At 28.6% G+C, this 15,455-nt stretch overlaps 1 protein-coding gene across 7 annotated transcripts in view; it reads right to left on the bottom strand.

Moving 5' to 3' along the window:
* LOC107453844 (mesoderm induction early response protein 1) overlaps positions 1-2,939 on the bottom strand; it is a 43,064-nt gene extending 40,125 nt beyond the window's left edge. For 4 of the 7 annotated variants that reach the window (XM_016070812.4, XM_016070814.4, XM_016070815.4 and 1 more), the window contains exon 1: positions 2,825-2,939. In XM_016070812.4, the coding sequence (XP_015926298.1) occupies positions 2,825-2,833 (9 nt within the window). In that variant the 5' untranslated portion in view covers positions 2,834-2,939. Of the gene's footprint in view, positions 1-2,580 lie in introns of all 7 variants that reach the window. The other 3 variants (XM_071187780.2, XM_071187779.2, XM_016070817.4) reach the window with 3 other exon arrangements.
* Between the last annotated feature and the right edge of the window lie 12,516 nt (positions 2,940-15,455).

Raw genomic sequence — 15,455 nt, 5'->3', positions numbered from 1 at the left:
AATAATATGGAAATGTAAAACCTCAATTAAATTTGAACTATTCATTTAACAGTAATTTTTAAATTATATTGGTCATTTTTTAGCTTCCATTTTATGTTTTTTTTTTTTTTTTATTTCTTATGATGTGCTAAAAGAAAACGGTTTCTTCCAGAGGAAATCCCAACCCTACCTTCCAATATAAAAAAGAGTGTATTCATAGTTAAATAAAAATATATATACTAAAATTGCAAAGTGAAATAAAATATCAGACAAAAGCATTTTTTATTTAATGCCAATGCCTTATTTTAGATTTTAAACTTAACAGATGACTTTTTTAAAACTACAATTGAATATTTATTATATGTAATTTATGAAACTATTTATAATAAGAGTATGAGGTCATAAGCTTGAGTCTCTGTCCTTGAGTTTTGTTCACCCTGAAAATGGCATTTCTCATTTCGTTTGTCTAGAATAGAGTCAACTTAATTCATATCCATATGCTTTAAAAATCACATTGCGATTCATTTTCATATGATTTAAAGTTCACACATCTCGACTCATATTGTAATTGTAAACCTTGTAATTCGAATTCACCATATTTAAAAATTATGAAATGAAGGCAGAGTAGGCTAAGACTGAAAGTAGTTTAATTGGATAAGAAAATGGTGCCATTGTTTGCTAAGAAAGGATAATAAAAGATTAAAACTAGCCATTTCAAAACGTGGAAGAACATAGAAGTAGCTCAAATGATGGTTTATGCTGCAAATGAAAGTATAATTATTGCCTCCAAAAGGCTTTGCAACCTTTTGCCATGATAAAGCTGAAATAAAATAAATAAATCAAATTAGAAGATGTAAACTTAGACAAAAAAAATATCTAAGTTTACATCTTCAAATTTGATTTTTAAAGTAATAAATGCATTAAGGAAGAGATAGTTTATCATATTTCAATCATGCATTTCTTTTTATTTGTCAAGCTAGTTCTTTTACCAAGTAAATTATTGAAAGTAATTTTAGCTGTTTTATTTTTGAAGTTGGAGTGTACTGATATGATTTGCTTCATCTAAATATTTCATATATTTTAAGTTTTTATTGGCTAAATTTGATTAAGCATGCAGTAAATATGTTTTATATATATTAACAGAGAATTACTCAAAATCAGCATCCTTAAATGTGGAGAAAAGTTTGTACTTAAATTTTGTTTTTAAGATATCTAGTTTAGATTTAGGTGTTGTATACTTGTATGTATATTTTTTTAAAAATATACATACAAGTTAAAATGTTTGTGTATACATTTTCAACATAATCCTTAGAAAAAGCTTTTTTACTATTATGATAAGAAAATGAATATTGTATAAAAAGTAAAATAAAGATAAAGTTAAGAATATAACTTTAAAATTACGCCTATCTGAACCATTTAAAATAAAACTATTTAGGTGCCATTGATGACTGACTGCCACAATAAGTTAATTAATACTGTTGAGAAGAGAATTGGTACCAAGGAAAAAGGTGGAATAAAATATAGTTTTTTTTCAATAAATATAATTATAAGAATTTATATATAAATTCTATAGTACTGATTCTCAAGGTTTTTTGCAACGTCACAACATGAGACACTACGACATGATCACATCACAAAAGTATCCTGAAACATTCTTAAGATACAGATCTCGAGTTAATTAAATATTTTTCTAAGTTTTTTCCTTTATTAGATATTACCAGATATGGTAGCTTGTTGGACAAGTTGAAGTTTATTAAAAATGCCAAAAAGGGAAAATTTAAAGGTAACCAAGGGGATATTCCCATATCCTGTTCTGCCAAGTCAACTACAATCACCAAGGTGCCAAGTTGATTTTAAACGAGAAAATTTAAGGAAAAAAAAACATGTAGAGGTTTGCTCACGGGTGGCTAGGAGTTATACTCTACAAATTAGTCTCCTTCTGAGATGGGTGTCTAGTTTCTGGCCGGCGGGTGCACAGAAGTTGCCAAGACTTTGCGATTATTCTCCTACAGATCAGGATACGGAAATCTCCCCGCAACCACTATTGTTAATTGCTAGTAATACATGTATTAAAAGAAAAGCTATGTAACTATAAAACCATTAACAAAAAAAAGTTAAAAAATTATTTAGAATGTAAACAAAAACATTAGTTTTTCATTGGTTTCTTTAAAGTTGAATTATATGTTTGGTATTAACAATGTTTGTCAAGTACATCTTATGAAAATTTATTTTCTAATTACCACTAAACTCTTTGATGGTATACTTAAGATTAACCAATATACAAATATAGAAATAAAACTATATGAAAGCAAAATTGTTTTTTCCCCTCTAAATTAACTAAGAGCTTGTTTTAAACAGTATCGATACATCGCATAAAAAAATAATCACCAATGACAATTCCACAATTTAAATTGATAACATAATATACATTTGGAAAAATTATAAGATTTAAAGGGGGGAAAACAACTTAAGCGTTTGTCATCAATGAGATTCATCATAAAACAAAACATATTAAATTATATTTTAAACAAAATAAACTTATAAAGATTTATAAGCATCATAAATGCTTCTACAATTTAATTAATAATATTTGAAGTATACCATTAGACATATATACAATGAAAAATAGATAATTTTAATAATAAAACCATTAAAAAGTTAAGCGGCAAAACTATAAATACAAAAACTTAATTTTATACAGTAGTAGTTATTCACATTTGTTTAAATATATTTTAATATAGTTGTAAAATCATATCTCTAATTTAATACTACTTGAATTTTAAAAACTTTTTTTTTCTAATAATAACATAAATTTATATTTAAATGTCATATAATTTAACATTACCTCCGCCATTGTTGATATCTCCGTATCAGTTCATTACAGAATATTATTGCCAAAACGTAAAGATAAATTTTGCGCCGATTTGTCGTTTAAAATTCGTAATACATTAAAAAATTATTTTGCTTTAAGGAAAGGATTGAACTTTAAAGTTTTAAGGACTTTGTGCAAAGTTATAAACGTTTGTGAAACATAAAAAGCAACAAAAAGGGTCAATCATTCATAACTGATGGGCCATTCTCACTGCACAGAAAAAATCGCAAATATGAATTGGAAGATGCGACCGAGAAATTGGTAAGTTTTTGCGAGCTAATATATTTTTGGTGAGCAAATATATTTTTAATATCGAAACTTTTAAAATGTGCATCATAGCATGAATGGGAAAAAATAAAGTTTTTGAAAATTGATTCAATATTTTCAGAAAACGGGTGTGAGCGAAATAAAAAAAGGAACGCCCTGAGTAACTTTTCATTAAATTATAGGTTTTTCAGGAACTGGGACTCAATCTTAATGTATTCAAAAGTCAAATCTTAAGTGCGCTAATCAATACAAGCGATAATTTAATGATATAATAAGCTGTGAAATAAGACACAAAAACAAATTTTCTCTAAATAAACATATCTTCTTTTTTCCGCAGATTTGAAATTCTGATTCTCAAAACATGGATGTTGGTTAGCCGCAATCTGGAAAATACGGTCGCAATAGTTTAGGCCAGAGGGCAGTCCAAAGTTTGGACCTTAATATGTTAATTTCACCTTATGCTCGTTTCGCTAATCCAGGAGAAATTTTTAAGAGAATCAAAAAAAATTTTTACACAATTATAAAATTCGTTAATCTAAGGTTAATTTTATTTAAAGAAATTATAATTATTAATTATTTTATCTGAAAGTTGTCGAAACATATTTGAGTTGCAATATGCACAAATTTTTACATCATTTTAAATTATGTTATTTTAAAGTACAAAAAATTTGAACGAGGTAGATTAAATTGTTTCCAAGTTAACAAATTACAAACTTTATTTATCGAGAACTATTCAACCAATTTCATTTGATTTTTGTATTTTGTCGTTAGAAATTACATGCACAACAATGTAATACTTTACAATTCAAATTCCTTTCACTAGATAAAATAACTAATAGTAATTATTATTTAACATGTAATTATATTCGGATAAATGAATTCGATAATTGTGTAATAAAACTTTTTGATTCGCTTAGCAATATCCAGAGATAAAGCAGAACACGTAAAAATTGAAATTTATTTGAAGGAGTCAATACTTTTAATGGATCTTCTATATAAATTATTGGGACCATATTTTCCTTCCCCCACATTTCAAGGATCAAAATGTTACGAAAAAAGTATGTTTATTCTGAGAGAAAGTACTTTTTTGTATCTGATTTCATAACTTAAAACATCGTCAGCATTATTTATTAACATATATGTTAACTCCTCGAACTATTAAGATTGAGAACGTGAAAATCTGTTCATTAGATTAGTTCAAAAGTTATTCTGAGTGTTCGCTTTTTATTTTGAGCACAGTATATATCAAGCTAAGTCTCCTTGAACATGAAATAAACGAAGGGAGCCGAACGAGACCTAAATTTATGCTTTGCAAATTATAAATTTTTCCTTTTCAAAAAATATTATTTGTTTGAAAAATATATTCATAGATTTTTTGAATCAGATATTCTTAGTTTAACTTTCTTTGCAGTTAGAGTTCTTTACATATAAGTTACATATAAGTTAGTTTGCAGAGAGAGAGCAGAAAAGTTATCTTTTGACCATTTTGTTTCCCATTTTCCAGGCATTTCCTAGTTCCCCATCTCTTCTCTAAACCATTTAACAAGCAAGGGGTGAGAATGGAATTCGTGAAGAAGGTAATAAGTTTCAGCATTGCATTAAGATCTGCGAATAAGCATCGAGTAACTATATTCACAGCAGTGAATTTATTTATGGGCGAGTAAATAAATTTATAAATTCATAAAAAAATTGTCCTCAAATGTGTAATTAATTAGTGCTGACAATATTTTAAGTTTCGAAATCAAGCACAAAAACGTACTTTTTCTGATTAGACAGATCTTCTTACTATAGATTCTTATTTTGGATACCAAAAATATAGGGGATAGCCGCTATCTGGGAAATATGGCCCCAATAGTTTGGTCAGGAGAGTTGTCCAAAGTTTGAACCCCTTAATGTTAGTTTTATTTTTTTGCGTATTTCGCCATATCCCGATAACTGTTTGAGCGACTTGAGAAATTTTTGTACATAATTAAAAAAATTCGTCTATCCAAAGAGAATTCCATACAAAATATAAGTTTTAATAAATATTTTTTATTATATTAGCTAATAAGAGTAAAAAAAAAAAAATTTAAGTACACAATTTTTGACATCATTTTAAAGAATATAATTTTACAAGGCAAAATATGAAATTTAAGCGAAATCAGCCGAAGAGTACCTGAGAAATTAAATTTTAAAAAAGTCGTATTTTTAAAATTCGATATATTTCCCAAATTGCGGTTATCCCCTGTATTTTGGGGCCAAAAATCTGCATCTTTCGAAATAAAAAGGTATGTTTATTCAGAGAAAGTATGTTTTTGTGTTTGATTTCGTTACTTAAAATATCGTCCTCACGAATTAATTGGCATATTTGAAGTCACCCCCTTGAGCCATTAAGATTCAGTCCTAGAACTTATAAGATTTGATCATTTGATCAAAAGTTATTTTGGGTGGTCCATTTATTTTTTTGTTCCCTGTATATAAATAATATATTTGAGTACACACATTTAAGACCTATGTCAGTTAAGTCTTAACTCCTGGTTCTCAATATGAAGAAAAGAAAACTTTTTAATAGCTAAAATCTTTCGTATGAACTTAAATTAAATATAACTGATCGACATGCTATTTAAATTACTAATTCAATATATATTGTAATTTAATTGCTGATTCGAAAAAATGTTAAGGCTGATTTTAACTTCTCATCGTAAAGGCTCATTTACTTGGTTACGCTTTTTTTTTCAGTTCTTGAACAGTGCCATTAAACTAATTTTTTTTTTAATGTATGGTTTGCTGTCTTAGATGCGCGTATTCTTTTAACTAAAAGAAATTTATAAAAGTTAAAGTTATTTTCGCTTTGGCGAAAAATCCTTACAACTGAATTTCATTGGCTTAGAATTAACAATTGCAAATAAGTGCAGAGCTTGATTTTGACAAGGTTACTAATTAGATTTAATATTAAAAAAGAAACTATTGAGATTATTAGCATTTTCTTTTTATGTTCGCATATGTTGTACTAGACAGTTTAATAACAAATTTACCACCAAACCATAAGATCATGTAAAAAATTAAAAGAAACACAAATTAAATCCAATCCCACTTGAGCAATATGAGATTATTTTACTTACATGTTGTCATAATTTTTGATTGTATGATTTAAAATCTCGAAATACGTGAAAATCTAATTTTTTAAAAAGGCGGACCAACTGGTCGCTGGTAATTATTTTATGAAAATTAAAAATAATTATTTTCAAATATCAAAAAAAAGAAGAAGAAAATCTCATTTTCAATTTAAGAAATGCACTTTTCAATATTGTCAAGTGTATTTGAGACTAATATAACTGTTTTTTTTCCAAGCGCGGTCATGCTAATTGAACTTTTTCTATCAAAATAATTAAATTTTCTTTTTAGTTAGAATTTTAGTTCTTTAGTTTCGGTTTATACGAGCATACAGCTAGACTTTAATTCAAGTTTTCATAACATTTGTCATTTAATTTTTAAAAATTGTCAGAAAATAATCATCATCATCATCATATCTGGCTAGACAGCCCAGGGTGGGCCAGTGCCTTCCTTTGAATTCGAATCCACTTCTCTCTACTTTTGACACTTGTTCGCCAGTTTTTCTCCTTTAGAGTAAGGAAATCAGTCTCAACTAAATCCAGCCATCTCAGCCTGGATCTACCTCTTTTCCTGTTCGTTAGGGGTTTGTGTAATAGGATTTTCTTTAAATTTGAGTCATCATTTCCTCTGAAAATGTGAGCTGCCCAGTTCATTCGATTTATTTTAATGAATTTCACAATATCTGGCTCTCTGTAAATAATATAAAACTAAATAAATGTGTAGTATTTGACTTTTCAGATTTCAGACTGGGGCAGGGAATTGATCTTCTAACAATGATGAAGAAATATGTGGGTAAAATTATTGCTCAAAAATGTTAAAACATCCCAAAGTTTAAAAACCATCTTCATAATTTATAAGTTTACTATGACAGAGAGACTAAATTCCTTGTCACTAATTTCTATCGAAAAGGAAACTACAAAAACAGTTCATTTAAAAAAATCTGAAACTGTTTGCGTCTGCTAAAGAACGAACAAAAATAATTTTAATATTTAAACTTTTGTATTTGGATGTCATAAAAGATTATGCACATTATGAATATTACCTATAATAAATATTTATTCTAGATATTTTCATTAATTAAACTAACGACTTTCTCTTTTTACCTTGAATTTCTCAATTGTTATTTATCTTGTTCATATGCTTCTCAAATCAACATTTATGGTTGACATAGATTTTATACTTTTCTGGTGGAAATTGTATTCTCATTTAAAATATAAAAAGCAATTTTCTACACCGTTGTGATTACACCAGTGAGACAATTAAAGGAAGAGAAGTTATTTTTTAAAATTTAGCTTCCTTCTCCAAAATGAAGTTAAGGGCGCTGCTTTCAGTCAGAGTGGGCCAAAAATGTAATCGATTACATTTTTTGATTACCGTAATCAATTACTTGTAATCATGATTACAATTTTCAAAAATTTCGATTACAGCTGTAATCATGATTACAATATTGATTACAGTAATCAATTACTTGTAATCATGATTACAATTTTCAAAAATTTCGATTACAGCTGTAATCATGATTACAATATTGATTACAGTAATCAATTACTTGTAATCGTGATTACAAAGTTTGATTACAGCTGTAATCATGATTACATAGTCGATTACAGTAATCAATTACTTGTAATCATGATTACAACTTTCAAAAAATTTTGATTACAGCTGTAATCATGATTACAATTTTGATTACAGTAATCAATTACTTGTAATCATGATTCCAAGTAATTGCGATTACAAGTAATCACAACAAAAACGATTACGAGTAATTATGATTACATGTAATCTAGATACACGATTACAAGACTTTTGTATTCTTATAAATGATTATATTTTACAGTAGATAGTAGAATGTATTTTATAATGATACATTTTGTACGTATTAACATGTACTGCATTTTGTACGTATTTGTATACGTATAAATGAATGTAACTAAAATGTATGTGCATATGATTTTATCTAGCGCATATGTGCAGACATTTTAGTTTCACGCACTTGTACATACACTTATATTGTAGGTATAAAATATATGTACGTATGTATATGGATAATGATTACGTATGTATGTGCAAACAATGTAGACATGTACATTTATACACAATGAATATATTCATTTTATGCAAATATTTGTGTATGTAAAATGTATATCTATGTTCATGTACGCATGTATATACAAGTACTTGTGTTTGAACGAATATACATACATTGTTTGTAAAATGTATGTCCCATGCATGCATGTGCAATTTATTTATGAACAGTATAATATATGTATGTATACATGTACATGATATGCATGTCCAGTGTATTTATGTACATATACATAATATGTTCATGCTCAATGTATGTATCCAAATATAAACAATACATTTGTGTACGATTGTACGTACATTGGGAGTATTTATATTTTACATATATTCATACATACATTCGACATGCATAACGTACGTACATACACACATTTGAGATGCATATATTGTACAGATGTATATACATATAGCGTACAGATGTATATTCATATAATGTACATATGATGAAATGAACATATAATGTTCATATAATGTACATATGTGTGTACATATACAGTACATATGTGCATAAATATATTGAGCATAATTCTTTCGCACAAATTTTACATGTGTACATGCATGCTATCCCCATCTATGCATATGGTGCAATGCATGTCCAATGAATGTAATGCACATGAATACTTACATAAAAAATTTGACTATAGTATACAATCGTAACAACTTGTAATCGTATAGTTTGATTACGAGTAATCACAATTACATGTAATCAAATTACATGTAATTATGATTACATGTAATCATATATTTTGATTACTTGTAATCATAATTACTCGTAATCGTTTTTGTTGTGATTACTTGTAATCGCAATTACTTGGAATCATGATTACAAGTAATTGATTACTGTAATCAAAATTGTAATCATGATTACAGCTGTAATCAAAATTTTTTGAAAGTTGTAATCACGATTACAAGTAATTGATTACTTGTAATCGTGATTACAAGTAATTGATTACTGTAATCAGAATTGTAATCATGATTACAGCTGTAATTAAAATTTTTTGAAAGTTGTAATCACGATTACAAGTAATTGATTACTTGTAATCGTGATTACAAGTAATTGATTACATAGCTGTAATTATCTGTAATCAATTACAGTTGTAATCGATTACTGTAATCAACGGCCAACTCTGCTTTCAGTATCGTCCGGAGTTGCCTATGACTATCTACAAGCTATTGGTGAAAGAATAGATCAAGATCGCAAAAACTTATTGGGACGGCCTTGGCCTGTCATGGGCTGTAGTGCCCAAGAAGAAGAATAGTGAAAGCGTGCAAAATTTGCCATAGGTAGAGAGTTTTGCTCTGCGCTACTTGTACCTCATTTTGATCGCCAATCTTATTATCGGTACTTGTCCCAGTTATCATTTGATCAGTACTTGAACCCACCGTCTACTTATAGGTATTCGAACTAATTATTATTTTTTTATATTGGTATTTAAGACAATTATCTTTAAATCGGCACTTGAACCTACTATTATGCGATTAATCATCGATATCACTCTCTTTTGTTGAATTTTGAACTCACTCTATTTGTAACGGTACTCGAACTTCCATTTCTTACGAATGCTCATACTCGCTGTCATTTTATCTGTTCTTGAACCTACTATAATTTGATCATTACTTGAACCCACTATATTTTGTTTATTTTCCAAACAACGCTATTCCGTTCAAAAATTGAACCCACAATCTTTTTTATGAGTACTCGAAGAAACTCTTTTTTTTTTTTTTTTTTTAAAGCTCAGACCCACTATTTTTATCTGAACTCGAACACGCAATCATTTGATTAACACTCAATCTACTTTCTTTCAAATCCATTCATGTTTTTTAAAGTTCGAACTCACTAGCTCCCTATCGTTACTCGAACTTACTGTCTTTTTTTTTATTTTTTATTTTTTTTTTATCAAAAATCATCTTCACTACATTTAATCCTTGATCAGTTTTCAGGAACCACACATTTTATTGAACAGTACTCTTACCCACGGTCCCGCAGTGGACTGATCGTTAAGACACGGTTCCCAGCAGATCACCGAAGTCAAGCATCACTGGTTCGGCCAGTGTGCGGGGGGGGGGTGACCACTTGGTTCAGTCTGCGTAGGGACCGAGAGTGTGCGGTATTGGTCCTCGTTAAACTGTTCTACCGTAAATTGCTCGACTTCACGTGCAGATCGTTGGGCTACCGAAGCATGGGTGCCATCACCTCTTCAGAGGATCAAAATTGCGATGGCTTGTCTTTGGATCATCCTCAGGGATGTTTCCCAGATCGTCGCCAAAAGCCCATTGTGCAGCTCTAGTGCGACGTAAATTAACTACTACTACTACTACTCTTACCCACAATAGGTACTCGGAACTCGATCACGCTAGTATTTGGACAGTTCTTGTTCACACTATCTTATCATCGGTATTCAAACCTGTTATTATTTTCTTAGTATTTGAACAAACTATTTTTTTTTAAAAGTTTTTTATTGAAACTCGAACTTACTATCATCTGATCATTCTTAGAAGACGCATATTTTTTTAATCAATACTAGAACCTACGATGTTTTCATAGATATATTCGAACCAACAATCATTTGGTTGGTTCTCGAACCCACTATCTTTTAACGGTATTAGAACCCAGCATTTTTTTAAAGGTACTCAAATCGGCTATATTTTGATGAGTATAATTTGAATTTATATAAATTATCAATGTTAGAAATATTTAAGCAACAAACTTACAAACTGATAAAATCAAAGTATATTTAAAAAAAAGTTTATAATTAAAAAGAAAGCTCATTTTCTCATAAAGGAAATAAAACTGGACCTATGATATTTTACAATTTTTACCCACTTTCGCTTCTTGAACAAAGTATTGAGAGAATGGGATGAGTTGAATACTCATAAATTGTCGTGAAGATAATAAATTAGCAAAGCTAACCTAGGAATTGCGACGGCAACTTATTTAGAATTTTTTATGGTCAGTCTTTCAATGTCGGAAGTACCGGTGATTTGCTCTTTGTTCTGCAACTTTTCCAAACAAAATATTTTTTTCACTCTAACAATGACAAAACCATTTGAGTTCTGAAATCCTGTCTCGCCCCCTCTTTTTTTTTCTTTTCATTTCGTTATAAAAAAAGATGCATTTCAGTTCGGCACGTTTTGATACCCAATTGTCACTTACTAAAAAATTGTCATAATTTAAGTTACTGATCACTAAGGCCCGGATTTTGATGACATTTGCATTTTTTTGCATTTTTTGCATTTTTGGACATTTTTTGTCCTTTAGAGCATTTTTTTAGATTTATAGGGCATTTTTCATTAAATTTTTTGGCTTATTTTCCATTTTAAAACATTTTTTAAACTTTTTGTTAATTTTTTCCAATTTTTATTATTTTTTTATCATTTTTTATTATTACACTGGCTTCCAAACAGTGAAGAAAATCTCTAGGATATTAACAGGTGAAGCAACATCTTTCCAAATTGAAGAAGAATTGTCAGTAAGTGAGACCATCTTTTTCAAGTACGCACCAATAATATCAGTAGTTGTTGAAAGAAGCTTCTCCAGATATAAAAATTCACTTTCAGACAAGAGACCCTCGTTTACATTTCAAAATATCAACAAAAAAAATTTAATATTCCAATGTAATTCTGATATTTAGTAATATTATGAGATGGAAGTTGTTATATTCATTAAAGTTTCTATACAAAATGAAAATGTTTTGGAGTCAATATATTTTCCTTTTTTTTGTTATTTTAGGATATAAAACATATTTTTCAAACTTTAATGAACGTAGAACAAGCATTCCATTGCTTTATACTTTTTGAAATGACTCATAATAATTTTAAAGAGTAAAACATTGTTTTGGTTCAATATTTTTACTTTATTTAAGTCATGTCATAAGGCATTTTTAGCGCAATTTTCGCATTTTTAAGGGCATTTTTCGCACTTTTTAAGGGCATTTTTTGCACTCTTGAAGGGCATTTTTTTGCACTTTTTAAGGGCATTAATTGGGATTTTTTAGGTCATCAAAATCCGGGCTCTACTGATTCTACTCTTTGTACAACGAATACATTTTTACGTTAATATTACAGCAATCTTTATCGTTAGCTTGTTCATTTTTTGAAAAATTTTTTTAAACTAACAATATTTTTTTCCAAAACTTTTCATAGAAAATAAATATTTTCCAAGATTTTGCAAGGTATTCCGAAAAAAAAACATTTATAAATTTTCCCAACTTCAGATTATTCAGCAAAATTAAGACATTTAGGCAGTTCTAAAAATGTTCAAAACTTCTACAATTATAATTATTGTACTGTGATTTAATGAAATACAAATTACACTTTTTATAACTACCTTTATTTTAAAGAAAATTTAATTGACATCCTCTCAGTTTTAGTATTTTTAACTTTTCAAAAAATTAAGGAATTGAGAGACAATAGTTAATGAACCCATTATTTATGATAATACTAAAATAGTATATCGTATAATTGTATTAAAAATTTATAAATTCTTAGAAGTTCCTTTGAAATTTAAATAAAACATTGTATAAGTAGTAATTTTTTAAAAATAATTAAGATTGACTAATTGATTCTTTTTAAATTCAGGTACAACAGCATGACTAAAATCGGATATTAAGTTTTTACAAATGTTAAAGAGATGCTCTTTTTCTGGGTTGTTTTTTTTCAGTGCTTTTTATCAATGCTTTTTTTCCGCGCTTTTTTTCGCGATTTACAAAGTATGCTATTTTGAATATCAGAGAACATAATATCTAATTACAAAAGTATCAAGGTATTATTAAAGATTTTAAACTATGTTTGAGAAAGGAAAATCAAAATCCCCCTATTCAATCGGCATTAAGTTAAGTACGAGATTTCTTTAAATCGACCCTTTGTAATAAAATTTTTTAATGACCTTAACTAAAGCAAAATAGTTGGAATTTGTAATTCGTTTTAAAAAAAATTATTAAAATTTGACAAAAGAAATCAAAAATAAAAGGAAATATATTTTTCTTTCTGTACCAAAATTTCACTTACTATAATAATAAATTTAATATAGTGGTTTCAATTTAAAAGGTTTTTAAAAAAACATTTAGTTTTTTTAAATATAAGCATTAAAATAACTTTAAAATACCATCTTTAAATTACAATTCTTTAAATTTCGAAACTAATATTTATTTTATTAATTCATCTCGAATTTAACTAATAAATAAAATATTTTAAACGCGTCTGAAGTGAAAAGTGTGAAAGATCAGTCGGTGCAATCCTAAATGAATGTTAAACATGCACATCGAAAAAATGACAGTGGACTTTTTTAGTCATTCATTTCGAAATTAGCTTAAAAATAAAATGTTTTATTCCATTAGAGTCGCAAGTGTAAGTGTTTAAGATCAGCAGACACAATCTAATTAAATGTCTGACATGCTCATCGAAAAAGATGATAGTGGATTATTTATTATTGAAACTCATCAGTCATTGAAATCTCAATCAATATAAGCCTTATTCTGTTTAGAAAAATAACAAACAATCTTAGAAATATGTGTAAAAAACTAAAACATCAAGTTTACAAAGGTTTTGTTTTTGAAACGTTTTTGTTTTGAAAGCAAAAAGAGTAGGCAATTTTAAACTTAAAAAGAAAAAAAAAGCTTCGTTTCGGTCTTTATAATATAGCATAAAAATTATGATTCAGGCTAGGTTTAAAAAAATTCGTCATAAATGCACTAAATTACGAAGAAATGCAAGTGATGTCACGTTTAAATGAACAAACCCTAAAAATGGTTTTAAAATTACGTATGACCATGTCGGCGAAATGTCCCTGTCGACGAAATAATCATATCCTTCAAACGACCCAGTCTACGAAATGTACTGTCGAGAAAACTCTCCTGTAAACGAAATTACCTTATCTGCGAAATTACACTGTCGACGAAACGACTCGGTCGTCAAAATGGCCTGTCGAAAAAATGACCAAAACTGCCTGTTGATGAAACGGTCTGTCAATGAAGTGATTGTTGCTGAAATGAAAGCAACCCGGTAAAATTAAGTAATAAAAACAATCATATGTTTTATTATAGATTTGTATCAAGCACTTTTTTCTCAAATTACTTACGTGTCAAGAAAAATTGCATACTGAAGAATCCACTAACTCTTAAAATTTTCTTTTAAAGATAAGTCATGAGATAAATAATAAAAGGATTGTTTTATTTTATAGAGAATGTAGGTCAATGTTTAGTTCTCAATATTAAAATTATAATGCTTTGAAAAAGACTTTTCCTTGCGAAATATGATTTATTACAAAAAATAATTATTTCACGAAAATTTTTTCTTTCTTTCTTGTTAACTAACTTGGATTGATTCAATATAAATTTTCAACATATCATAGTTTATTTCCACAGCATAGTTTATTGTCATATCCATTGTTCCTAATCTACTCTAGATTTAAACAAAGAATTCCCGGATTTCTTCTTTCTGTTCATGAACCCTACTTTTCTGAGTAAGCCTTTTTCTGAGAAACCATGCATAATAAAAAAGCTGGTATTATAACGAAATATTACAGTAGGCGCCTAACTCTATGAAACTATTTATTTCAAGAAGAATAAGGAAATTTAAAAGTTGTACCCTAAAGCATTTATAACTTCAAGGGTAAAAAATAGCACATGCAAACATAAATGATCATATCCCTTTTGTTGTATTTTGGGAAGGTGAGGGGGCCACTAATGAGTAACCTAGACAAATAAAATATGCAAGATGCTTTTTAGTTTTAATTGCAGGTGCCTGGAAGACTTCTAAAACATTGTAAGGAAAGAATTATAGCTTTTTTCAGTAAGGAGAGGAATTTCTTCCGGTGAAAAAACCTTATCACTCCTTTTTTTAAAATCCTTTTCGGAATAACTATTTAATTTTATAACCGTCGTTAAACAGCTGTCCCAAATTTGAGTTTACGACAATCAATGTTCAACTTCGTAGCCCTGTCTAGACCAATCCAGAAGACAAGGGAACTCTTGGATCAAGTATTGGGAGAAATTTGCGTTCGTGGAGGACTTCCTGATGGAACTAACCCGCATCTACAGGTATAGGACAAAATAATAGGAACACCCGTACATAGTACCGCTATGCACAGGTGTTCCTATTATTTTGTCCTATACCTGTACGTTGCATGGAGAGAAAAATCACGAAAACCTCCCACTGTTAG

This window comes from Parasteatoda tepidariorum, chromosome 11 (genome assembly GCF_982258835.1).
Source record: "Parasteatoda tepidariorum strain Cologne lab strain chromosome 11, Ptep-v5.0, whole genome shotgun sequence".
NCBI classification, from domain to species: Eukaryota; Metazoa; Arthropoda; class Arachnida; order Araneae; family Theridiidae; genus Parasteatoda; species Parasteatoda tepidariorum.
Note: the sequence above shows the minus strand (reverse complement) of the source record. Positions and strands in the feature narration are given on the sequence as shown.